This window comes from Camarhynchus parvulus, chromosome 18 (assembly GCF_901933205.1).
Source record: "Camarhynchus parvulus chromosome 18, STF_HiC, whole genome shotgun sequence".
Taxonomy (NCBI): Eukaryota; Metazoa; Chordata; class Aves; order Passeriformes; family Thraupidae; genus Camarhynchus; species Camarhynchus parvulus.
This window is the reverse complement of record NC_044588.1, coordinates 10,336,692-10,363,529: the sequence shown is the minus strand read 5'-3', so window position 1 is coordinate 10,363,529 and position 26,838 is coordinate 10,336,692. Positions and strand designations below refer to the sequence as shown.

General features: G+C 47.7%; 2 protein-coding genes across 5 annotated transcripts in view; both read right to left on the bottom strand.

Annotated features, from left to right (window-relative positions):
- Positions 1 to 26,838, bottom strand: part of CASKIN2 (CASK interacting protein 2) — a 648,645-nt gene that overhangs the window by 616,415 nt on the left and 5,392 nt on the right. The gene's annotated exons all lie outside the window — the stretch shown is intronic.
- PRPSAP1 (phosphoribosyl pyrophosphate synthetase associated protein 1) lies at positions 805 to 26,744 on the bottom strand. Of its 4 annotated transcripts, none has more exons than XM_030962126.1 (11): positions 26,440 to 26,744; positions 25,664 to 25,775; positions 17,856 to 17,908; positions 16,139 to 16,205; positions 11,559 to 11,731; positions 11,031 to 11,146; positions 10,286 to 10,341; positions 9,640 to 9,785; positions 3,644 to 3,714; positions 2,836 to 2,982; positions 805 to 2,248 (listed from the first exon to the last, which is right to left on the bottom strand). In XM_030962126.1, exons 2-11 carry the CDS (start codon positions 25,744 to 25,746, stop codon positions 2,090 to 2,092), a joined length of 1,071 nt encoding a protein of 356 aa, XP_030817986.1. In that variant the 5' UTR covers positions 25,747 to 25,775; positions 26,440 to 26,744; the 3' UTR covers positions 805 to 2,089. The 4 variants fall into 4 exon arrangements, with proteins under 4 accessions (XP_030817986.1, XP_030817985.1, XP_030817984.1 ...); XM_030962125.1 differs by lacking the exon at positions 26,440 to 26,744 and adding an exon at positions 26,276 to 26,356; XM_030962124.1 differs by lacking the exon at positions 26,440 to 26,744 and adding an exon at positions 25,915 to 26,214.

The window sequence follows — 26,838 nt, the reverse complement described above, 5'->3', positions numbered from 1 at the left end:
ATAGGTTATGTGCTGCTGTAGAATGCAACAAGTCAGTCTGGATTGGCCCATCTTAGATGTTTGTAGTTGATGGCCAATCCAGAACTGAGCTCTCTCAGACAGAGTAGGAGAGAGCTGCCTTGTTATCATTCTTTTGCTATTCTATTCTTAGCTTAGGTAGCAGCCTCTGGAAATCTTCTTTTTCTTTTTAGTATAGTTATAGTATATGCATATATCTTAAAATAATAAATCAAGCCTTCTGATCATGGAGTCAAAGATCTCGTCTCTTCCTTCACCCAAAACCCCTTGTGACAACCATCACACAACCTTGCTCCTGGCAGGTCTGACAAGCACTTTCAAGGGGAGAGAACAGCAATATTACTCCCACTTTTAACACTGCCTTCCAGGATGAAGAACATTGTGCAATACTGCCTCAGAAGAAAGGGGGCACGGACATCTGCAAGGACTCCACAGCTCCAGATGATCTGTGCAATACTTGCAGTACAGCATTATTACCCCTCCAGGCCAAGGAGCCAGGCTGTGGTCACAGAGTACAGCTGAGATTTGTTTGTGGTACTTTGAAAATGCAGCAAAGCCCATCAACTCTGAAACCTCATCCAGTTCTGCACATCCCTCATGGAATTTGGCGTGGAGGTTTAATCCATGCTGGATACTGAAGGTGGTCCAAGCACTCCATGCCAAGGTCCATTTGTTTGCCTGGTATTCAAGGCTTGTCCTGCTCAGTCACTGCTGGCCTCTTGGCACATTTTATATGTTGGAGTGGAAAAGAAGGGGGTAGAATAAAGATAACCAAAACTAAACAAGTAAACATTTCCTGTGCTGTTGAAGCAACTGCTTCCAGCACCTTTTATTTGTTCCTCACATCAGCAGACCAGTGGTCTAGGTTTTTTCTGCAGCGTATTTGTCTCATCAAGGGGAAAGATCAGCTTGGGAGTCTATCCTTATACCATCCTGGAGACAAAGCCTTCCACATGTATCTCGTGCTGCTTCCTCAAGTGTTCCCTCCACCCAAAAATTAGTATCACTCAAGAAAGCAATGATCAGCCACTTCTACTTCCCCATGGAAGCAGGCTGCAAGCTGCTAGGTGAGCCTTGTTACAGCAACAGCCCCACTGAATAGACACAGCAGCTCCTCAGAGGGCACAGGATTCATAGGAAGCACCAAAGCTGAAAAATCTTACACTTTTTATTGCAGGTTCAGTGTTAGTGTTTTGGAGAGCACAGCTGCATTAGAAGCAGATTGTTCCAACTTCCCTTCCCCACAAGACTCTGCCACAAACTCAGCCCCAGGCAACTCCAAAAATCCTGCCTGGTTTTGCAGTGCAGACAAGTGTCCCAGAGAGGAGCAAGACCCTCACGTGATTCATCACTGAAGAGCAAGAATGATCCAAAGCTCGCAAAATGAAAAGGCCAACACATTATCTAGCATTCCCTGCTCTGCTGGGACACACACATAAGCCTGTTCCAGCTCCCTGACCCAGGGATGGGAGCAGTCCTGCCTATGTGTTGCCCTAAGCTGTCCTTTGGGATGTTCTGCTAACTGGGTTTTGATGAAAGTCCCTGCTCTGCTGTGCAGGAGAGAAAAGGCCACTGAGCTGGCACAGAGCTGCTGTTGGCTCAGCTCTGCCAGCAGCACAGCCTGAACATTCCCTTCTGTGCTCTGGGGTGAGACACAGGCAGAAACAACCCCAAAGGCTGCTCTCGCTGCCCACACAGCATTGAGCAGTCCCTGTTCCCTTCTCACAAGCTGACAGCTACTTCTGGTTTAGCTTTTCTTTCTGCCCCTACAGGGCAAGAGAAAACACACTAAAAAAAAATCATTAAAGGAACTTAAAAATTCAACACCACCTCATTTCTCCATCTCTCTCAATTAAGGTGTAATTCCCCCCACTGCCAGTGGCCCCTTCTATTGACTTGTAAAGTGCTGGTCAGGTTGATTTTTTTTCTATTAGATCTCATGGCTCAAGACCCTGAAAACCTCAACACTCCTACAAAAATAAACAGCTGTGTTATGCCTATGTTTTATGGTATTGCCTTTCCATGCAGATTTCCTTCTGTTGTGGAATCCAGGACAGGGGCAGGCTCAGGTCTAGTCATCGACGGTGATGTTGCGGAAGAGATAAGCCATGGACTCGCCGTTGTGGATCCGCCTGATGGCCTCTGAGAGGATCAAACTGATATCCACAGTCTTTATCTTGGGGCACTGCAGCTTCTGCACCTCGTGAGGAACAGTGTTGGTCACCACCACCTATGGAGGGCCAGAAAGGAAAGGAAGTTGTGCTGCAGGAATGTTCACCCTCCCCGAGCAGCCACCCTGAGGGGTGTGTACAGCTGTTCCACAGTTCAAGGGGAGAACTCCCTGCATATTAGGAAAAAAGATTAAAATAAATGGTCTCCCCTCTGTGACAGTCTGTTGAGGGGACCAGCATAGCCAGCACTCTCCAACAGGCTGATGGGTCCACTCAGATCACAGGATCTATTATTAAGTTTGAAATCCTGTCCTCCTCTTCATGTACCAGCAGCCCCTGATCAGCTAGGGGAGAGGGGCTCACAGTGAGATGGCAGCCACACAGCCCCAGCTGCAGGGAGGGAAGTGTCCAGGCAGGGATGACTAATATTTCTGTTAGGGAGAAAATACACTAGGGAAGCAGATCTGATCTGAGCAAGTATTAATCACACACTTTTATTTTTTTTTGTGTGTTCCAGTGAAGAACCAGCTAACTGAAAGCACCTGATTAAATGAGTAATTCCAGACATGAGCTACGTGCCTTGGGAAGGACATCAATTTGTGAGTTTTGGTGCCAGCCCCCACTCTGCAGCCTGGAGAGCACTCACCTCATCAATGGAGGATTCCTCTATGAGACGAGGGGCATCTGCTGACAGGAGCCCATGAGTAGCCATCACAAAAATCTTGTAGGCTCCACGCTCTTTCAGGATCTCTGCAGCAGCTACAAAGCTTTCCACGTCATCAATGATGTCATCCTGAGCAGAAACAGAAATAACATCAAAACCAGAAGTTTTCAGAGGCTGCAGGGCAGGAGTGGATCTGCAGGCTACTGCAGCTTTGGCCATGCACACAGATGAAAAATAGAATCCCTGTCTACTCCAGCTGCTGATGAGGACAGCCACGTGCATGACTAATCTGTGAATGCTATTTCCCTGGTTTAATGACCCCTTTGCTAGTGTGGAGAACAAATGTTGTGTCTTGGAAACAAATCAATCCCTGCACATGCACTCACAGTTTATCATCAGCAAGGAGTATTTTTCCATGGGGCAGGAGCTGCATGCTGATTACTTACACTGCAGCATGGCATAGCAAGTAAGAGAGGCTTGGCAAGGTTTTTGTTTGGGGTTTTTTAACACTTCAGGAGTTTTCTCTGTGTGCCCTGGATTTATTCATTACTTGCAGACATCTGACACTTAGAATCAAGGCAGCAAGGACATTTTAGGGCTTAAAGAGCTGAAGTGCAAATGGTTTTCAACAGAAAGTTGAAATAACCAAAGCCACTACTGGAGAAAAGAGTGTCTAAAAAACACATTCCCACTCCTATACCAGGAATCCCTCTGACCCTCAGGGATGGAACAGCTGAAGTAAAGATGCTGTGAGGAAGCCACCCCCCACCTGTTCCCCTCACACTCATACCACAATGATGGCAATCCTTCCTCCAACGTCTCCAACCACAGTTATTGGCGGTTTCTCCTTGGCCATCATCACTAAAGAAGAAGGGAAAAAAAGAGTCCAGGTGACTCAGGCTTGAGTCAAACCCCCACAGTTCCACCAGACAAGAGGCTGAACCATTAAACACATTACACTGATGCAGACACAGACATGCTTTACACGATCCTGACACCCACCTAAGTGAGAAACTCATTTAACCATCATTTTTCTCCTCAAATGAACAGCACTGCTGCATAAAGAGGAAATTCTGTTTCTGTGGGGATTTTGTACTGACCTCAGAAACAGAAAGCAATTCCAACTCTCTAACAGACCCCCGTGCAAGGAGAGTTACAAAGCAGCACCTGCGTTATGGGCAGTATCAATGACCTTCTCTGTGCTCCAGCACAGGACTTGAAAAAGGGTCCATTCCATGACTGAGAACAACAAATGGGCTTTTCCAAGCAGCACCTCTCAAAGGGCAGCTGCTTTACAAGGTGCAACGTTTCACCTCTTGGACTCAGTAAATCATCTGTAGGACCAGAGACTTGCACTGCAGCTCATTTGCTTTCTCACATCACCAAACACAGAGGGGTCTTTGAGAGGGTGTAAGAACTTTAATACCACCTGCTCAGGCAAAGAAAGCTTAAGGAAGTTTGCAGAAGCAAATTTGCTGATTATTTTTTAAGTGGATTAATGGAAAGAATAGGACAAAATTCAGTTGAAACTCAGTTCAACAAGCTCAGTGCAACCAGCAATTGGATCAAAGCATACACTGACAAGCTGTGCTACCTGGCACACAGTGAAGAGATGTACTGGGAAATAAGTTCCATTCCCTCCTAACACTACTTTTGCACTCACAAAACCAGTCCATGCAAAACCACATGCTGCCAAAATTCCAGCAGCATCATGAAAATACCAGAGATCTGGACTGAGATGCACTGAGAGTGTCCAGATGTAACACAGCCTTCAGACTTACACCAAACAGCAACCAACCTCCAGCACAGGCCAGGGCCTTGCTGTCCATCTGCCAAACCTCTCACTTGCCATGGGGTGCTGGTACAAAAACCTCCAGCATGGAAAGGACACTGTGGTGGGCACACATGTGTCAGTAGGTGACAACCTGGGCTGATCTAACCACTGAAGCCAAGAGGCACCTCCAGCATTTTGTAACACTTACCTGGCCCACCTCCAGACCCCACACCTCTATTTTATGTTCTCCACAGTGAGTGCAGAGTGTCCTACCAAGGCACTTGGTGCCCCTCCTTTTGTAAGCTCAGGTCTTGCCAGGATTCTGGCCACAGAGGCTTCTCAAGTGCCTCAAGGAGTTCAGACAAAGCAAGATTTTTCTCTTTTAGGATAATCCACTTCATTGTAATACCTGAGCAGCAGGAGAACACAAGCCATTGCCCACCAAAAAGCCTGTCTAAATATTGATCTCTGCTCTCCTCACCAAAAAAGTCTTACATCAAACTCCCCATCCTGCACAGCAGGATGATCCAGTACCATTCCCATATCTCATCAGTGCCTGGGAATGCTTAGAGTGCAAGCACAGCTGGGTGAATGACTCACACTGAGGGATATGATGAAAGCAATTATAAGCACCACAACTTCGAAGATTCTTGTGTAGAGCTGTTCTTCACATCCATGACCTACTCCACAGGCTGGTTTTCCATAAACCTACCAAAACTGTATAAAAGGTGTCCAGTAATTCTGTTTCGCCCTAAGTCCCATCACTCATTGCCAGGTTTTGCAGTTAAAGTCACAGCTACCTTGGACTGAAGAGTTAATCAACAGCTCTTCATGGCACAGATTCCTCAGCCTCCCTTGCATGGTTATTTCTGAGTCTCCTACCAAATGCAAAGTCACGTCTAAATCCTGAAGGAAAAATATTCTTATGAGAAGGAAGATTATTTATAATAAATGAAGATTAAGCACCACCAGAGATAAGCAGATCATAAATTCCAGTTACAGGCACTACTGACCTGCTCAGATTAGTTATGAGTTTACTATCTAGTCTGGACAGTAATAGAGCTCCTGGTGGGAGCTGTGAAGTATCAAAGGATTCCACCTGGCTGCCATCCCAGCCTCTGTGTGTATCCAGTGATGAGTGCCATCTCTGTTTACAACAGCCAGGTCAGGGGAAACTTTTCTACACAAATGGTGAACAGGCCTGGGGAGCTGAAATTCAGCACTATTTTACTCACAGAGATGTGGAGTTTCAGCAAATCAGTCTCCTTCTACTCCATGAAGGAAGCAGACACATTCCTTGCTATGCTTAAAGGCTAACATGGCAACCAGCAACATTAGCAGTTCTTTGCATCTCTGTCTGTTTTTTAAAAGCTGTATTTCAATTTTGGTTTATTTTTAAAGAATGGTAGGCAACGTGTCGACCTACCCGGATCTTAAAGAGATGTTCTCCCTTTTCCTTGTTCAATTTTCTCTGCAAAAAAAAGGAAAAAAAATTGCAAGCCAAGGATCTACCCACAACCACATCAAATCTCAACTGCTCCAAGGTGATGAGAGTCTACACAAGGGTTAGTGCAGCCAGCTTCTTCTTCAGAATCTTTGAACATATCAAGATGTGCAAGTCAGAACAGCTACAAGGAGGTGCCTTGAAAAATGTTTCAAATAATAAAAGAATATTTTCCTCCCAGACACAAACCCTCTGTTTGTAGACAGAAGAGGGTAACAGAAATAAGCCATGGTGGTACTTTTGCATGGTGTAACCCCTTGGATCACGTACAAGTTTGGTTTAAAGAGACTTTTTCTGGAGAGTAAGAAAAGATGCTTGTGGTATCTGTAGCTTCTGAGGTGGAAAAATAAAAGAGAAAAAACTAGACCAACCACCATTTCTTTATAAAACAAGAATATCAAAGAACACTTTCATTCAGATGTGCATAATATACACCAAAGTACCACATGTTAAAGGCAGGCAGGATCACTGGCACTAAGAAAGAACATTCCCAGGTGTGTAAGCATGTTGCTTTAATTAAGTGGTCAAAAACAGGTTAAGAAATAGTAAAATAAATTCTGTTTGGAGCTGACAGTGCAAATTAAAGTGACAATCACCAAGAAATATAATGCTGCATTTATAACAGAGCCTGGGAGCAAAAGGCTGCTCAAGAATGAACTGTTTTGTGCAGAGATAACCTTGGAAGGACAGAAAACACCCCTGTGCCCAGCCCAAACACAGGCAAGATGGGGGTAGGGAAGTAGGAACAGAGCCATGGTCACTCCAGTTTCTCCCCCAAACTCCCTCTGAGGCAGTTTGCTGGGCTCTGGGATTCAAGCAGACCATTAGCTCTCTGTACAAAGTACTGAATTCCAAAGGCACTGAAATGATTTAACAGATGGTGCTCCACTCTTTTTCTCCAGGAAACAGGCAAAGAGTCCCCGTGCATTTGTTAAGGCACAGCCCCGAGCCAGCTGCAAGCTCTGAGACACAAAAGCACACAATCAAAGGGAATAACCTTGCAGTGACATCCTGTCTCCAAGGCTCTGATTTCAGGGGCTGCAGTGCTGTGGGCTCTTGCTGCTGCTCTAGTGAAGCATTTTAAGTGCAATTAGAAGCACCTCTGGCATTTTTCTGTTGTGGCTCCCTACGAATCAGAATATCACATCAGGCCACACTCAGAGGACAATAACTAAGCCATTACACTGCCTAGCACTCATTAATTAGAGGCACATGATCCCTGCTAGAACAGGGGGAGAAGGTGCATGCCAGGACACAGGAGCCCAGCCAGTTCAGCAGGAAGCCCATGGAAAATGGCACAGAGCACAAGGCATGGCTGTGGGGCTCTGGGGCTGCTCCCCAACACAGGTTTCACCTCTCTCCTCCCTCTAACACAACTGTCTGGAGCTTCAGTTGCCAAGTCTGGGATGCTCCACACTGACCTGGTTGTAGCCCAGGGTGGGATGCTCCACAAGAAGTCTCAGTCACTCCCCAGGAACATCCCCAGGCTCCTACCTGCCAGGCCAGGTTTGGCTGCTGAGCCAGGCAGACTCACAGACCACTTCTATTTTGACAATTGGAGGGTTTGGGGACAGTTTTGGTGTAAGGAATACCCAGCTGCGAGCAGCAGCACGTGTCTGACCTTTCACAACCAACCACACAGCTGAACCCTGCTACACTCTGCCCTCAGAGCTTTTACCAGCAGGAAGGGAGAGCTGAATGGGGGTTTGGAATCATGTGACATTTGAGGTGGGAAGATGTTTTTCAAATGAAGGAATTGGATAAGAAATGAGGCATAGCAGAGAGGGTCAGCACAGACACTCACAGCATTGCCATCCCAGCTGCACTTTCACCTCTGTCTGGCAGAGACTGGGACACAAGCAGAATGCACAGACTGCTTTTAGATAGGGATAACCTCAATTCAGCACCTCCAGAACCCAGCTCACTCAAAATCAGGTATCTCTCAGGTTAGAAACTGCAGAGAAATGCAACTTCTGCTGAGAGTTTGGAACAAGTCTGCCCCACAATCCACCCCATGACAGAGCTGCCAAGAGCTCAACTGTTTTACACTGTGCCCTAGGCATGCTGGGATGTAAGGTCATTGGTCAAGTGCTGAGTCTGTACAGCAGGAGATAAAATAAGAAAGTGGTGATACACAGCAAATTAGTCTGTGTTTGGATAGCTGAGGACTGAAAACAATTTCCCATTGGATTCATAATTAAACTGGACAAGGGGACATTTCTGTATGAACAACCATTTACAGGCTTCTCCAGCAGCACAACCTTCCACAGCTGAGCTTCTCTGAAGTGACATGGCTGGAAATAAAATTACAATCACATCAATTCCTCCACAGCAGACAAATGTCAGCTACTGATATTCTGAAGGACAGCATCCTTCAGAACAGGAGGGGAAGGAGAAAGTGAAGAATAACCATGCAAATTCCTGCTTTCTTGGACAGGCAGGAAAAAACCCCCTTGTCAGAAGCAGAACAATAAAGCCCCAAACTTCATTGCCAAACCCCACCTGCCCCCCAAGGCCCAAGAGGAGTTTCACCAGCAACAAAAGCACTGTTTAACTGATTGTATTGCAGTGAGACACAACTGGGGTGACGTAAAATGCCTGCAGTCTTACTTGCCTCCCCTCCACAAGCTGCCCACTGACTGGCTGGATGTTCTCCCTAAGTTTCCAAAGATGAGATGATTATCAGTAGCCCAAACCACTGCTGGTGCTGCCACACACAGCAGCACACAGCCTTTCCCATGGGCACTTCTCAGCCACCTTCCTGCTCTCAATTTCTGTCCTGCCACCACCTGCCTAGAAAGCTGAAATCCTCCCAAAAGGGAGCTGGATTTTGATTGTACTGTTGGAATTTGGCTGCTGCAGGAATACAAGCAATCCTGAGGATGGCATTTCTCAGAACACAAGTTTCCTCTTTTTCTTTTGCTCTCAGCTCCCAAATCAATGGCAAGAGCTCCAGAAGCAGGTCAACAATGCTTTTGGAGAACCTATTCACCCCAGCCACATAAACCTAAAAACCTTTTCAAAATAGACATTGGAATATGATCATCTGGGTGCCAAGGTGAAGAAGATTTCCAGCAGTAACAATGGCTGCACAGAAGGGAAGACAAAGACCAGCTCTCCCCTCCCCAGTGGAGCCAACAGCCTGTCTCAGGGGTTGTTATCTCATTACTTACACTTTTGCATCTCCCTTGTTTCATCAGCTCAAGGAATTCTGTGGCTGAACACTGTAAAAGCACCACCTTTATCAGAGATTTGTCAGTCTAATACTATAGAGCAGGCACAGCCATGGAGAAAATACTGATGCTCTGCATGGCCAGAAGGAGTTAAATAAAAACCTTCCCCTGTGACTTGTCCCACAATTCACTGATATCAACCTTTCTATGAAAAAAAATCCCACTGGTGTAACTGCCTTTAGGTTGGTTACACCCACACAGATAAACCATCAGAAATTTCCCACCAAACTTTTCTTTTTTTCCCCCCAAAGATAAGCAGAGAAGCTTGATCTTACATGGCAGCTCCAGGCCGGGATGCACAGTTGCATTTTTGAGCATGGGAGGGGAGTGCCGCCCGTCATCCATGTCCTGCTCCGTGCACTGGGCCTCCCCGTGGATCACAGCCAGCCCCAGGCGCAGCCTCTCGGCGTAGGACTGAGCCCTGCAAGACAAAAACAGCCCCTCAGGGACCTGCTGGGCTGAGGCAGCTTCACAGCCCACCACAGCAAGTCTCTCCCATTCCAGTAAGCAGAGGCTGCACCTCTGTGGCTGTTTCTCTGCAAGAAAGCTCACTGGATGTGATTCTTCATTTCTCATTAATATCCCAAAGCCCACTCTACTCCTTGGCTCCACCACATGCTCTCCTGTGGTCCTCCACATTGGGAATGCTTTCTGAGATGGTCAGGCACTGCTGAAACTCCAGCAGCAAGGTGAACCCCAGGTGCACCATTTCAGTGAGACTGCCAGAGTTACACCCATAGGGGTGGGAATACAAAGTTCAGCTGTCTATCTGCACCACATCCATCCCATTTCCAGCCACAAAAGAATTATGACCAGATTGTCAATCCATCTGCCACCCTCCCATACTTTCCCTGGTATATCTTCCACCAGCTCAGGTATTTTCCAAGTAACTTTTAACCAGCTAGCAAAGCATTCATTTACCTTTTAGCAGCACCAGGAGATTTGGCTACAATAACTGCGTTTCTGTAATCTGGAATCTGGATGTGATAAAAAGTTAATTAATTAAAAAAAGACCTTCTTGCTAGGGAGTAACTAGTTTGATATATGGTTGAATAATTTCACCCATCCTCCTCCCCAGAACCAAATCTTCACTCTGTGACAAGAAACTAGAGAGGCAACTGCACTTGCTTCCAACACCAGTATTTGTGTATTCTCCAAAGGTGGGAATGTTCACTGTTTAACCCTCCCCATATGGGGAAGCCTTGCTCTCACCATGTGGGAATAAATCATCATCTTTTGCACATGGAGAACAAAACCTCTGTGCCCTGTTCCCAGGCCTGCTGTGCTCAGCACTCCTACACTCAGCCCAAGACAGTCTATCAATAATTCAGAGCAGACAGAAATCCAGCACAGCACAAAGGGAGAAGGGGAGCAGTTTAACAGGATTTCAGAGGTGATTAGAGGCAGAGGCACAAGTAGCATCTCTCAAATGGCACTAACTCCACAGAGAGCAAGCTTCTCTCCTGCTTGTGCTGCAGTTCAGTTTCTATCCAGTCAGAGAAGTGCAACATCTTTCCATGAAACATGCAATAGGTATCCCCTGAGAAAGAATTCATTAACAGAAGGATTGACCTAAACTGACACCACCACCTCTGTTTAAGCAGAGCCCCATCACATTAAAATGAATTCAGACAAGTTGATATACACAGAACTAGAGTAACCTCACTTCTTCCTGTATATACTGAAGCAAGAAAGGGGATGCTCTCAGGTTGTCTACTGGAAAGCTGAAGAAGCCTTGGATTTCCTTTTGATGAAGGTCCATAGTGATAATGTGTGTTAAACCTAAGGGGGGGAAAAAAGACAACAATTTATTGAAAAATATTCCCACGTGGCTGGAGCTCCTTCAACAGCTCCATTTTCCAGACTGTTTTAGCTATTACTCAGACTATTATGCCATGCCATAAAATAATCATGAACAGATTAACACAGAAAGTTCCACAGACATAATGAGAAACAGGCATGTGATGCCACAGCACTGGGCTGACACTGTATTTCACTATTACATTTCTGGGCCACCTCCCCAGGTGCAAGTTACAGAGAAATACAAGAAAGCTGTAGAAAATTCATTCCCTTAATGTGGCTCAAGATCTCAGCAACACATCCCCACATCAAACAGGAGAATGGAAGGACAGATGACCTCTGGGATGCCCAGCAGCACCAAGCCTGCTGTGCTGCTGCTCCCTGGGACACTCACCTGCCTTGGCAAGCATTGAAGCCAGCAGCTTGCAGACTATGGAGCCCCTCTTCCTCATTTTGCTCTGTTTGCTGTAGGGGAAGTAGGGGATGACCCCAATGATGTTCCTGGCACAGGAAGTCTTCAGTGCATAGGCCATGATCAGCAGTTCCATGACAGCAGTATTCACATCTCTAGGAGATTTGAACACAATTCCAAATATTAGCAGGTGTTTTCCCAATGCAACTCCTTTTCCATTTACACCCAGATTACCCCTCACCAATATTCCAAGCAAATAATGCTGCATCTCAGGCTAATGTATGCCAGACCCAGATTGCAGCCATACAGCTCCTTCCACCATGCCACAACAAATTACAATCAACACTTACACATACAGGACACGACACCAGCACTCAAGAGCTGTGGACTGGAATTTGATTTTATATTCCAAAATAAGGAGTATGATGATTTCCCTCCATAATGTGACAAAAAAGGCTTTTTATAGAATTTACTTTGGAACAAATGTCACTTGATACAGTGTAATCTGAAACAAAATAGTCTTTTAAAGAAGCAGCACACATGCAGCCAACATAACTTCATCCACACTGGATTACTTAGGGTATTTTCCTCTTTAACAGTGTAAGGCAGGTTATTTTTCCTGCCTTAAGAACTACTGCAACTGGAGCAGTACAAAATCCAGACATAGCACTTTGGTGGATATCAGCATCTCCACACTCTGATCTAGAGATGGAAGGAACAACAGCACAGGAAATACTAAAGGACTGTTTCTTGAAAGAAAAAAACAAACAAACAAAAAAGTAACCTAAGCAGAGGAATGACAGAATATGCTGAGTTTGAGTATGCATGAGTACAATTCCTAGTCCTGTACAGGACACCCCAACAATCCCACCCTGTCCCCGAGTGCTGCTCAAATGCTTCTTGAGCTCACACAGGTTTGGTGCTGTGACCACTTCCCTGTTCCAGTGCTCAACAGCTCTCTGGGTGAAAAACCTTTTCCTGATATCAATCTAAACCTCCCCTGACTCAGCTTCATGCTGTTTCCTCCAGTCCTGTCACTGGTCATGAGACTGAAATATCCCATTTACAGTTTGCTCTCCCACAATGACTGGAGTGGCCCAGTAGGAGTGTATTAATCTGTATTTTTATTAATTTGGGGATGGGGAAAAAGCTAAGTTCCCTTTAGTTCCCCTTTATTTCTTAAGGCCAGAACCAAGAGACACTGTCTGCATCACCACAGAGTGACTTAGGAACTTTTGGGAACTGCAGAGCACGTGCTCCAGAGGGCAGGACAGGCACTCCTGCAACACAGACCCCCTTGCCTGGGGGCTTCCAGCAGGGCCAGCTGTGTCCCCAGCAGGGCACACATGTCCCCAGCCCAGGCAGGAGGGCACTGCTGGAGTGGCTCAGCTCAGCCCACGGTGACAGGGCAGGGGCTGACTGGGCCATGTTCCCACACAGAGCAGAGGAGCAAAGAGAGCAGCCCAAAGAAGCTCTGCAGAGCTTTCTGGACATTACCCAGACACTGCTCAGGCCCTGTTTTCCTCCCGACACAGTTTCTCCAAATGCCCAGAGACATGACCCATGACAAACCTCTGACCATTTCCATTTCCCCGCTGCTCTGCCCTCCTTTGGAAATTAACCTCCACTTGTGCCTCTTCTTTTGTGAGGCTCTGGGTCTCTGTTGTCCTGCTGGCCCCAGCAGCCTGTGCACACAATGCCATTTACACACAAGAAAGCTTTGTTGGCTCTGGAGCACCCAGCCAAGAATTACATAAAACACAGCCCCCTGCCACACAGGACAACAAAGAACTGTTTCTTCCCTTTGGTGATTTAGCTGTGCCAGTGGGGCTGTGAGAGAAGAAAAAGATGCTACTATCAGTGTCATACAAAAACAAAGTGGTCAAACTGAAGCCTATTTAAAGTTCATCTGAGAAATTTAGTATTTTTCATCATTATTTTTCAACTTACTCTTTGAAAATACATTCATATTCACATGGAAAACAGGTAGAGAACAAGACTGGGACTTCAAAAGGCACCAGCAGTCCTGGTGCTGCAGGCCACCAGCAGCCACATTGATGGAGAAGTTATTCAAGGAAGGTACCTCTCCCAGTATTCAAGCAGGATCCTAAGCTGGACTCTGGGAAGCTCCTGCAGAGCAGCAGGCACAGGGCAGAGCTGGAGGTGTCTGTCCCTCCAGCAGGGCCCAGGGTGGGTGGGCTGAGATGGCTTCATGCTGAGCCACCACTGATCTGCTCCTCTGCAAGGGGCACTGACCCCAGCCAGGGGCACCAGCTGGGAAAAATGACATTGGTGGAGGAAGCCCAGCCCCAGGACCTCCCAAACAGGTACCCAAGGGAGCATCCCAGGCTCGCTGCTGCATCCCAAGGGAGCATCCCAGGCTCGCTGCTGCATCCCAAGGGAGCATCCCAGGCTCCCTGCTGCCCTCCCCATCTCCAGCCCTGAAGCCATGCTCAGTCAGTTACTGCTGGGAGGGCTGAGCCAAGACCTCACACAGGGGCTGGCAGCTCATCACCAGGACACTCAGAGACAGCTCAGCTATCCCCACACCCTGCTGGCCACAGCAGAGCCTCCCTTGCTGCTCCTGATCTCTGCCTGGGCCACCCCTGGACAGCCCTGCTCTGGAGGCTGAGCAAACACCTTGTGTGACACTCTCCATGGACTTTGCAACAATCAGCACCAACACTCAGCACTAAAAGGCTCCTTTTGCCTTTAGGGTATCACAAAATCACCAATCCCTTCATTTTTCTATTCTTTAAACATGAGCTATTTGATCTTCCCTCACACAAATGCCAGTCCACACACCAGTTTGTCCTCGTCACCTTTTTTCTGGTTGTGCTACAGCTTTTATGACAGAGAGCCTGTATCAAATATTCAGGTCTTTCTGTGATCTCTGTGCATTTAAGATGCAGACTGTGAATTCACACTGCAGCATAACAGGGTTGTTTCTCTCTCTAATAACAAGTCCTAATATTTTCTTTTCAAACCACTACTGAGTGTAGACGTCTTATTCTTAGATTATTCCACACAGTTGTTGTTTTGACTCTCCTAAAAAGCTCCCTGAAACCCACTGTAAAATTGAGATGTCCTTGAACCTGTCCTCTCTAGCAATGCAGCAAGGCACAGCTGCAGTTTAGGAATGAAAGATGACTTGGCTGCACAACACTGGCTCCTCACCTGGCGGGCCTTGAACATTCTGTCTAAAAAAGATCCATTTCTTGGCCCAAATCACTGAACTCAGTGAATGGAAAAACAAGGGGATCAACAAGTTAAAACCAAAGGGGAGGTTTTCCCCTCCCAAAACTGTTCCTGTCCCTAATGCCCTGAGTTAGCTCTCTGAACACTTGATCTGTTTCATGTTTACACAGCTCTCAGTTACAAGTTATTCCAGAGAACTCCTTCACAAGGGACAACAGAATGGCACCATTCACCCAAAACATAATCCTGCAGCAGGGGATTTTCATCTTGCAGAGATTTAGCTGCTCCCTGAGGGAGGAAACACTTGGGGCATCTCTCTGGAGAGAGATGAGCCCTAGGAACATGTTTCTGCCTGCAAGAGGAATTCCAGAAGCGAGTAAGCTGGTCTAAGAGTCCTACTGATTTCTTTGCAACAGGCCAAGCATTTCACAGAGGAAATGAACTTGAATTCTCAGTGGGCTCTATTTCTTTGGCAAGCAAGGAAAAATCCTGTATCCAGGCAATTCTGCTCCCTGCTACTTTTGAGCTAAAATTAAGCTCTGCTAACTTATTACTTCTTGTGATCTCCAAAATCTGAGCAGAATTTGGTAACTTGGAAAAAGCTATCAGAGCAGGAATGTCCTTGTTTTGTTAATATCAATACCTCATCTCTGACAACAGCACCTCCCCTATTCACATTAGGTCAATTTGAAGTTATAATTTATTTGTAGGCTCCCTTGCCATCACCCTAGTGCTGCCCCTGAGCAGGCAGCAAGGTTCCTGGGATTACATGTGGTTTTCTAGCCCCCTGCTTACTTGCAGCACTTCTCTTACTCCAAGCCTAGAACAGCCCAAAATAAAACCCAAAAAGGCCCACCATCATCACAAACTGTAAAAGCACAGGAGGAAGGCTATGGAATTCCACCAGTTCAGTTTCACACCACTACAGCAAAAGGAGAAGAGTAATCCAGCCTGCAAGGAAAGCAGCAGCTGCTGTTTGATGGTGGCTCTGCTGCTTGGTGGTTGGGAGGCAGAGGAAATCCCCCATCCTGGGATGGAAATGCCAGTCAGAAATCACCCCACAGCTGAGCCTGAAAGGCCACCAACACACAGAGCAGGGATGCTTCAGTGAAAAGCATCAGTCACTCCTGCTCCTGCCTCAAGTGACACACTCCAGCTATTTGATGGGAAGCTGCAATCAATCCCCTGGGAATGTTAACAGCTTAGCACTATGTGAGGCCTTCATCTCAGTCAGAGCAATGACAACACTGCACGAGTTCCACTGCTTATTGTGCTGGTTTACAGTGAGCAAACCACTGAACCATCTGCTGACCCAGGTATTCAAAGCACATCCCAGGTGCAAAACTGAGCCACAAATGCCTCACCTGGGGATTGTCTGTATGATGAAGATATCCTGTCCACGGACAGACTCTTTTATTTCAACTCTTGTTTCTGCAAAGGATGGAAAACAGAGTCAGCTTTGTTTCCAAACATCAGGTTGACAGTGACAACACACCATGTTGTAGCAGGAACCTTGCCCCCTGGTCAGGGCAGATGAGGACTCGCTCCTCTGCCCTTTGCACATACACACACAGATGACCAAGTGGATTTCCCAAAGGCTGGACACCTGGGTACAGTTGGCATAATGTACCAGTGAGTTAGCTGTATTTACAAAGCAAAAGCAGACTGAATAGATGTTTATTTTTTATGGAATTTAGAATTTTAGAATTTAGAAATTAGAATTTTAAAATTTAGGAGACAATTTACCTAACTCTCAATAAGAAATCCTTTTCACGCTTCCATGGAGTGCTGAGAGCTGTAAACAACACATTCATTAGTGAGCAATTAACCACCCAAGGCAGAACAACCTTCAGTACTTCCAAGAAGGTAACTCAGCACTTTTTGCACTTTGCTCTTTCAGTTTACCATGAGATCAGCTCCGTGCTGGCTGGAGAGCTCAAGGCAACACCAGCAGCACCAAGTTCAGAGCAAGAATTTCCCAATCTCACTGTCAAGGTCAAGACATTCCAACACTGACACAGGCTGGAGGTCTGGGTCTCTGCTGAGCACCACTCCTACAGTCCCTGACTCAAATGCAGAAGCTGAGCCTGGAGCAGCTCTGCAAAGCCAAACAATGACTCCAGGTTTCCCAAGGCGCCTGCCTTAGCCATTCCCTTCCCACACAGTCCTGAGCTAGTGGGCAGGGGTAAGGAAAAGGAGAGACACAGCTCCTCAGCTATGGAATTCCAATTGCCTTGGCCTGGCAGTAACCCTACAGGACTCTGCTGAGAGCAGACTCATTTGCTGTGCAGTGATGAAAAACGACTTCAGACCTCAGAGCAAGCAACCTGATTTAAAACCAGCTCTCCTGGGCAGGAATGCACCAGCCAGCCCAACCATAACCACAGCAGCTCTCCCACTGTGAGGCCCATCCTGGCTGAAACAGCAGCAGCACTACCACAAATCCTCCACTCCTTCCTCTAGCCTGTAGCAGCCCTCTGGTTCTACTCTCTCTTGCAAACAAGGTATCAGAGGTCTTGAAACAGTAAATGACTCTTGGCCACAGAACTCTGCTGGCCAATGCCTTTGTGTTTTAGCCCAGCATCTGAAAATGGACACTTGCAGAATGTTAGCCTCCTCAAGAACAAAAGCAACCTCCAAGAGGCATTTTCCCCAGCACAGCCATGAATTTGCACTTTTAAAAGCAAGGGCAGCTGTAAATTCTGTGTGGCAGGGAAGAGCTGAAAGAAAGGGATAATTTAAGAGCTCACAAGGCAGATACTGAAAAAGCAGGGCATTACTTTTAAATCTGGAGATGTTTTGCTCAGCATAGGAGCATAAAAGATTTGGCAGCAGCTAAAACCTGAGGCAGAACTCTAGAGGAGAGTTTGCAGATGGGCAGACAAACAAGATAACCAGTGAAAACAAGAAACATGTTTAATTGCCTTGTCCAAGGTCAGCCATGGAGGTTCAGCAGTGCCAGGAGCAGCAGTAACATCTCAGCTGAATTACTGCACTTCTTAGACAGGTCTGGCCAATGGAGTTACCCAGCATTTCTAAGATTACCTCAAAACAGTTGCAAATAGCAGGGATTTCTCTTACCTCCATTGGTTTCCTGGTACACCACAGATTTCCCCAGCTCAGCACCGAGACGCCTGGAAAGAAAAGAAGGACATTAGAAAGGGAGAAATGGAGGAACCCAGCAGTTTGTGCTGCCAAGCAGGACAGGACCAGGTCACACACCACCAAAACACAGCACTGCCCAAGAGGGAGCTGAGTGAGCCAGCCAGGCTGCAGAACTACATCCTCCCCTTCCCTGGGGGTCTCCTTCCTTCTGATGTCCCTGAGAGGCGCCCTGGCACACACAGCTCTGCAGCAGGTCACTGCTGTACCCAAAGCTGTATGACTGACCACAGGCTGTGATCCTGATGGCAAAGGACACCTTGCCAGCCTCTGCAATGCCCCCTCGGGCAGGTCTGATGTGCAACTAGAGTTAAATGATTTACTCAGACTCAATTAATGGCACCTGAGTCACTTTTTTTGACTCCCACCTCTTTTCCTTTTTTTTTCTCCTCGAACCTTCCTTCTGAAATAACTCAAATGATTAATGAGATTTTAACTTCAATTTTTTTTATTTTATCAAATTACTCCTTCCTTTTCTCAAATATCAAATCTACAACATTCATCGCAACAAAGATTAGTCACCCTCCTTCTCTTTTGAATTTCTTTCTTACAAAACAAAGACTGACTTTGAAGAGCATTTTAAAAGGCTCCAAAATGCAGACTTTTCCCTCAGGTGACACTTCAGTATTTAACTGTACTGACAAGTAATCCATTAGTAAGTACTTAAAGGCTTTTGTGCTTTAACCCAGAGTCTCAGAGACCCTGCAGCAGTGGAGATGCTTCGGCCAAGCGAGATGGAGTGGGGCAATTCCCTCCTTTCCCAGGATCTGCTCTGTGGCCATGGCCACACAATGAATTAGGAAACAGTTTATGCCTGAAAAATACCTTTGTTCACCATGCTGACTGTGGCAGCAGTTTCCTGCCTGCACTTGTACTGTATTTACCTGGATATGTGCCAAAATTCTGCAGGTCAGGACTAACTCTAAATAGAAGAGTTTTCTTCTGCTGATTTGTCAGGTCTCCAGCCTTCAGTAGTCAGTCTCACTCCATATCCTTACCCACTAACTCGGCCTTGCACTTCAATTGTCACAAAGATCTGCGCTGTCAGAAGTGAAAGAGAAACACAGCCTGACCCTGGCACGCTTCTGTGCCATCAGCAACTGCTGGGCTCAGCTGTGAGACAAAGCTGGAGGTCCCAGCTAGAAGCTGGCCTGGAGAGAGTGCCTGGGACAGCTGAGATAACAGATCCTCGGATGCCACGGGATATGTTTGCTTAGCTGGCTCCAGAGCACGTCCCTGGCACACACACCCTGCCCACAGAGTGTCTGGCAGCACGTTTTGCAATGGCTGGGCTGGTGACTGAACTGCCACCACGAGAGCAGGACGTGCCAGACCGTCACCAGCCCTGCTCAGGTACCAACTGCAGCATCCCCTGCAGCCAGGGCCAGACAATCTCACAAATCTCTGATTGGGCTCCTCTCAGCTCAGCTGGGTTAAAACTTGCAGCTGCAATGCAACGGCATCCTCAGCACCTTCAGTCTCTTCAAAAAGAGCTGGCAGCTGGTCAAGTATAAGCAAGCCTGGGCACCTCAGGGATAGACTGACACCAGAGGTGAGTTTTGCAGGTGGGATCTTGCTGCCCTGATGAGGACAGTCTGGCATCTGCAAGCACCAAGCTTAGTCCTAATCACTGCTAAGGCATCTGAGTCCAAACAAGGTCAGAAACACACACACACCCCCACCCCAGAGCAGTGTGTGGTGGGAAATGTTTAATGACTCACACTTGTTCCTCCACAACTGCACGGCAAGTCTTGCAAGCTCCCCTTGGAGGCACGTGTGCCCTGACTTCACTGCAGACAGCACAATCCTACCTCAGTGCTGGGGAAAATAAATCCACTGGAGAGGCTGTGCAAGTGCTCTTAGTCAGCCCTGAATCTCATGGCAGGAAGGAAAGCTTCAAAACCAGTCGAGCCAGACTCATCTCAGCAGAACACCCCTTGGAAGGTGGCACTTTCAGTGCTACGTGGTGGCAAACAAAACCATGTTTGTGGTGCTCAAGGGGAAAGTCTCTCATGTTGTACTAGAGGAGGTTTAGACTGGATATTAGGAAACACTTCTTCCCTGATAGGGCTGTCAAGCCTTAGAACACACTGCCCAGGGAAGTGGTGGAGTCACCATCCTTGGGGGGGTTTAGAAGACATGTAGCTATGGCTCTTGGGGATGTGGTTTAGTGGTGGCTTTGGCAGAGCTGGGTTAACAGCTGTGCTCAGTCTTAAAGGTCTTTTCCACCTTCATGATTCCATGATGTAGCCAGCAGAAACCAGAGCCCAGTGCTCTCCTACTCAGCACAGAGCAGCAATGCAGTGTGTGCTGCTGAAACAAGAAATCAGAAGTGCAAGTTTGCTCCCATGGCAAGAGGAACTAAAACAGCTTGGCTTGGGGCACTAAAACAGCTCAGCTGTCAAACCTGGGTGCAGGGAGCAGAAGACACAAGACAGATGCCAGCTTAGAGGAATGAGCAGCTTTAGTCAGACAATAAATCCCAGCTCTGCTCCAACTGTTGACTGCAAGTAAACAAGAGCAGTGGCTATGAGATAAAACTGCCCATGAAAGTCCCAGACCAGCCCTGCACTGCCGAGGAGCCACAGGCACAGCACGATCCAGAGGCAGCTCCCCCAGAGCAGCTGAGGTATGTGCACCCCAGAGGCACACCTGGCACCAAATCCCCTCCTCCAGGCTTCAGTTAGACAAGGTATCAGCCAGGGAAGGAGTCTGATAAACCCTGACTGAGTCAAGAACAATAAAGAGGGGACTGCTGGTGCAACTCCTGCTGTGAAGCACCGAATTCCAGAGGACTTTTATCAAAAGGGATATTTGCATGGAAGTCAAGGGCAGGGCACAACCTTATCAACCACACAGCCTGGCAGCAGCCAGAGTTCAAAGATAAATTTCCCCTTCCTATTACCTCTCCCTTGTTTTCTCTTCCATCCCAAATCTTTTCACTCAAAATCCTCTCCATCCTGAAGCTCCCAGCTGGTTGTTGCTTTAGAGGATAGAGGAATTGAATTGACAGCAAGAACTGTTTTCATTCAGCTCCAGGACTAACAGCATAATCACAAGAACCTGGGCTACCACAGTTACTGATCACTCCTCTGCAGACACAGGCAGACCTGCCCTAGGACAGAGAAAGTGCCACTGAAGGTAACCCAGACCACACACCCAGCAGAGACAAAGCTGCTTCTGGGAAAAATAACATTTTAGGTCCTGCAGATAAATCACATCTTCAAGCAAAATGAGTTGCTATCCTTACACTAGCTCCATCACTAAACCAACTCCTCTGGGACATGACAGCATCTATGAGGAAAAAAAAAAAAACCTCTTTATGGCTTTAAAAACCCTACTCAGAGCAATTGGCCAGTAAAAATTCCTATTGATCTGGAATCTCTGTAAACACTGCCCAGGAAGGATGATCTAACTTTCCGCAGTCTCAAAACATGCCAAGAGGATATGAAGCTGTGAATACAAAAGTGTTTATAAAACTTGTCTCAAATTCACATCTAAATGCAAACAGCTCAGGAGTCACCTATAGTTTAGGGAAGTGACACACTGCAGCATTTTAGGAAACATTATATCAGATTGTACTTTAAAATGCTCCACTGAAGACTGTCAAAAACCAATGTACCACGCTCTTGAGACAAAGGGCAGCCAAAGAGACTACACGTTCAGCTGAATCACATTTCAAGGGGCAGATGTACTCACAGTATTCTGTGCCATCAGAGCCTGTTTCAGTGCCCTCAGCAAAGCTGTGTTTCCTTCTCCCCCTCTGTGACCAGAATCCAAGACATTTGTCAGGTTATCTCCAAAGGAGATTCTGGCCAGCTCACAGCACAAACATTCAATTTGAAGAGAAATCTGCACACAAAGCTCTTAATTATGATATTTTATTTTAGCAATATCCTCTTCATTATAAACACTTTCCCTGGTCTCAGCCCTGCAAAACTCCCAGCTCTTCCCACATGTACAGACTCCAGGAACTGGTGCAGACTCAGGAGGAGCTGGAGCAGAGGACAGAGGGTCTGTGCTGTGCCTGACTGTGGCCAAATCAAATCACAACCTGACTCTGAATCGCTTTTCAAACTTCAACAAATCTTTAAATAAAGATCAGTCATGGTCCAGCCAGCACAATGGCAGCTCTGCTGTGCACTTCCTAATCCCTCAGTATAAAACAGCCAGGAAAGGAAAGGGAATGGCAGCTTCCTGGATACAATCTGTTTAGATATCCTTAAAACTATCTGAGGTCTCCTTTGCCTCTCTCCATCCACCCAGCACAACTGGATATTTGAACAAAGTCCCTACTGCTCATTTGCCACTAGAATCACTTGTTCCAGCCATGCCAAAGCCATGCAGCCAAACTACTGGCAAACACCAGGCAGATCTTCCTCTGCTCCCACCAGCCCACTCTCGGTGAAGGAGCTTCCCCTAAAGCTGTGCTGGCCAGCACAGAAAGCTCCACATGAGCCCAGCCTGCTCATCCACATTCTGTGCTCTAGCTAAACAGCACAGAGATGCTCTGACTCCCCTCTGCCACCCTTTTATGTGCTGGAAAGATCACCTAAAGAATACATTTCCTACCAGAAATCCTCCTTCAGCTGAGGGAGGCTGCTGCAAGTCCTCTGAATGTACAGTCTCCCCCCAAAGCAGGGCTCACCTCCCAGCCAGTCACAGAAAGCACCTCCCTGGGTTTAGTGCTGTGACCCAGCTCCCTGCAGCCACAGGTGAAAACACAAATCCCCATGTTCTCCTAATTCTATGTTGTTTAGGCTCATGGCAATGTTTTATCTTCAGACCACCAGCATTTTTCACGCTGCAAACTGAGTGAATCTCTGGAATACTCACATCCACGGCTGGCAGTGAGACAGTATCACATCCCACACCACAGAGCTGCAGGAGCTCTGGGGAGGCATCAGCAAGATTCAATCACCACCCCCCTCCAAGCCAAACACATAAGCAGTGAGTAGAATCTAACATTTGTACCTGCTGAGCCAAGCACTGCAGTCAGAGGGAGATCTAAATGCATCTGTTGGATTAAAGATCAAAAAGACTTCCTAGATCTCCCTCCCCCCAGCAGCACACAGGCCCACTTGGGACCAGAATTAGGACCCATTAGGTCACAGAAATTATCCTTCTCCCCTGAAAATGCAGTTTGTAATCAGGTCCCAAGTCTCCTAATTACAGCAAGAGTTATCTTTCCATCATGGAAAGAATTTAAAACAAAATAATCATCCCTCTCAATTTATAAGGGAAAAGTAAATATATGGGTTTATTTATGTTTCAGTGGTGCTGAATCTCAGGAACATCTTCACTATTTCAAGTTTCACAAGGTCCTCATAATCCAGAACCATCTCCTCTCCCTGGCAGTCACTACCATCAACTAAAGCTCTGAAAACCTAAAGTGAAAGTAGGACTGATCATTAATCTCTGTCCCATAACTAGAGAATGCTCAAGGGCAATGATGAAGATCAGAACTGTGCCAGAACATGATGCTCAGAGCCTGAAACGAAAGCAGCTCTGGAAGTTTTGCAGTGAACAAAGCAAGGAGATAAATCAGGTGTCTGAAAGCTGGTCAGTGTCACACTGCTCCTCTCCAGGCTTGAGATTTTAAAAAGGACAAGTCAGAACCACTCAAGCAGAGATCTTAAGCTCACACCTACAGGTAAAGGACAGGTGTCTCAAGGGGCCTTCCTAATATTGCGTGTTGTTTTAAAGTTCTTTTAATACTTTTACTCAAGGTCATAAAAAAACTTTAAAAAGAACGCACAATATTAGAGGACAGACTCACCCTTGTAAGATTGCTCCAACTCTATTTAAAGATGCAACTGACCTCCCCAGCAAAGAACAGGCTGAGATGTGAGATGGGGGAAAGGCAGCAGCCATGCATCTTTTGCAACCTGAAAGAACAAGGGATGTGTTACAGATCAGCTGAAACAGCCCTTGAGCTCCCAAGGGAAGGCAGTGCAAAACCACTGCACTAGATACTGAAAATACCTTTAATTTTGGGAGGCTTTTTACTGTGGGCAAATCCGTACTGCACACAGTTCCAGATTTTGCACACACAACAAAGATAAATGTCCTTAAGCCTCAGGTAAGCAGCAGCTGTTTTTCACAGTGCTCATGGCACCACCAGAGCATCCAACATCCCACTGATGGCAGAGCCAAGGCAAAAACCCCACACTGCTCCTATCAGAAATTTACTTGGTGAGAGATCAAGGAGGAAACAGGGAGGTCATTCTGGATCCAGATCCTCCTTCTTTCCCCCTCAGAGCATCCCTGGGACAACATCAGCACATCACCCCAGCCAGCACCACAGCCTGGGGAAGCCTCTGCGCGTCTCTTCTCATCTCATCTTTAAAAAGAAGGGAGTTATTTTTAAGACAAAGAGCAAGGAAGAAGGAATGCCTGTTTGGTCCTCCAGTCCTGAGAACTCAGAGTTCATGCCCAGGGGAATTCTGTTGTGCTATGTTGATGCAACAGAACAAGCCCTCTAAAACTCTGTCCCATCTGCTGCAGCAAAAGTCACTTTTATAGAGAGATACATTAATTTCAGAGTTCAGTGAAAGAACTGACCAAAGATAGCAAGAATACATGAGCCAAAAAAAAAAAAAAAGCTTTCCACTCCCAAACACAAGGATTTTCCTCTTAGCCTCACACTTGAAGAAGTTCATCACTATTATCCAACACACCTCCCAGCCAAACAGCCAAGTCAGCTCTGTGGAGATAATCTGTGCTAAGGATTGAACACTGTTTATTAAGTGAGCAGGACAAACAGCCAAGTGTTTTTGTAGTTTAAGATGGCAGCACACCTGTACTTAAGTCCTACTTCCAATTTAAGCATAGCCTTGGAGATAGGAATGGGACGGCAGACGCCTAGAAAGGACAGCTGGGATGCTGTAACCTGCAGCAGGGAAATAAGCACTGAGACCCCTCGATTTGGGATCAGCTGCCTATGAAGAGTAGCTGAGAAGCAGCATAAAGAAAATCCAGACCCTGTTTTAAGCTGACAGCCCAATACACAGATGCCCTTCTCAGAAAAGTCCCTTCGGCTGGGTCTGCTCCAATCTGAACCCAACTCACTCAACCCCAAAGTTCAAGTGCTGGGGGAAACTCAGAGCTCTGTGCACCAAGAGCCCCATTTTGGAGGCAGCTGTGACACCGTTCACTCAGCAGGACCCAGCGCATCCGTCCCCGACAAGACAAGGTCAAACTCTGCCTAAACTGATGGGGTGAAGAAAATGGGGCAGACTTTTCCCCCGAACCAAACAGCACAGGCTGCCCAGCTCTCCCAAATCCGCTCTGGTCAGTGCAAGGTGCTGTGCCGATGTGCACGTGGACACTCCCCTAGCCCCAGGCACCGAAGCTGTTGGGAAAACAAGGTCAGGAGTCGGAGAAAGTTTTGAGCATCTCCCAAACCTGCTAAAAACGCTTTTCTGAGGTTTGTCCAGCCAAGTTTCACCTCCTCCCTCCCCAAAAGTAAAAGCTTTTGCTGCAGCCCAGCCTCTCCAGCAGTGAAATGGACGTCAAAGAAGGCAGAAAGCGGCGGGTCCATTCCCATCGCTGGCTCAGGCAGAGCTGGTGAAGATTCCCAGCGCAAAATCTCCACAAAGGTGTTCGCAGGAGATGCCTTGGGAAGGCGGGGGGATGCCAGAAGCTTCTCCAGCCGCTCGGGAGGGCTCCTGCCCGCGCAGGGGAGCGATGGGGGAGAAAGAAACTTGAAAGAGAAGGCAACTTACTCCGTGATCTTCTTCGCCAGCTCGGTGGAGGCTGCGGTGGAGTTGGCCGAGAAGACCCGGTAGCCACTTCTGGCCGCGTTCATCGCCAAAGAGTCATGCAACCCTCGGGGAGCTCGAAAGTGAGAAAAAACAGATTTATAAGGCAACAACAGCTTCCGTGGCATCCTTTTCTTTCCTCTCCGCCGTGATCACCGCCCCTTAAGGGGTGGGGAGGAGGAGGGGGAAGAGGAGGGTGGGGACCCTTCCGCTACCTATGCACTTGCTGGTCCATTCCTGCGGCAAAGTATGAACGGGAGGGTGCAAATTATGGTTATTAAAATAAAATGGAGCAGCGGCTGCCTTGGGGAGTAGAGGGGTAGACAGGCAACGGGTAACCCCACCCCATGCCCACCCAGTGGCCCCTCATGCAGGAGGGGAGGGATGATCCCAAAATGAGGGCGGGAGCAAGGCGGAGAGGGGCTGCCTTGGCTGGAGAAGGGTGAGCTGAGGGAGAAAGGCTGGGGGGATCTTTGTGATGCAGCAGGGCTGGACCGAGGTCTCCGTGGCGGGGTAGGAAGTCCCTGTGAAGGGGGAGGTCTCTGGGGGGGGACAGTCCCATCCCGCTCCCCTCACCCAGCCGAGCACGTCCCGCCACCCGGCCAGAGCGCCGCTCCCTCCGCCGCCATCTTCTCGGCGGGAAAAGCCCGCCCCCGCCGCCATCTTAGGTGAGGGCACCGCCGCCGCCGCGCTCTCCCGTCACGGCGTCCCCTCACCGCCTGCCCCAACTGCGCCGGTACCTCGGGAGGACAGCGGCAGAAACGTCCCTCCTCGGGGGATAAGTACACTTCCCGCTGCTCGAGGGCGGTTCACGGCGCGGCTGCCTCCCGCTTGTGCCCGGCGGTGAGAGGCACGGGGTGTAGGCGGTGGCTGAAGTGCCCGTGCCGAAGATGGCGGCGGGGGAAACGGAAGCGCGGCGGCGGCGCTCGGGCCCCGCTCTGTGGCGGGGGCGGCGGGAGGATCCGCCCGGCCCGCGGCTCCCGCACCTCCTGCCCGAGGGAACGCTCCGTGCCCGGCGCTCCGCTGTCCGCTCTGGAATCCTCACGGGTACAGGCACTCAATGGCTTAGTTAAATAGGAAAGGTCAGCTCCAGCCCATCTGGCAGAGCGCTGGGCTGACCTTTCCATGCACCGAGTGTG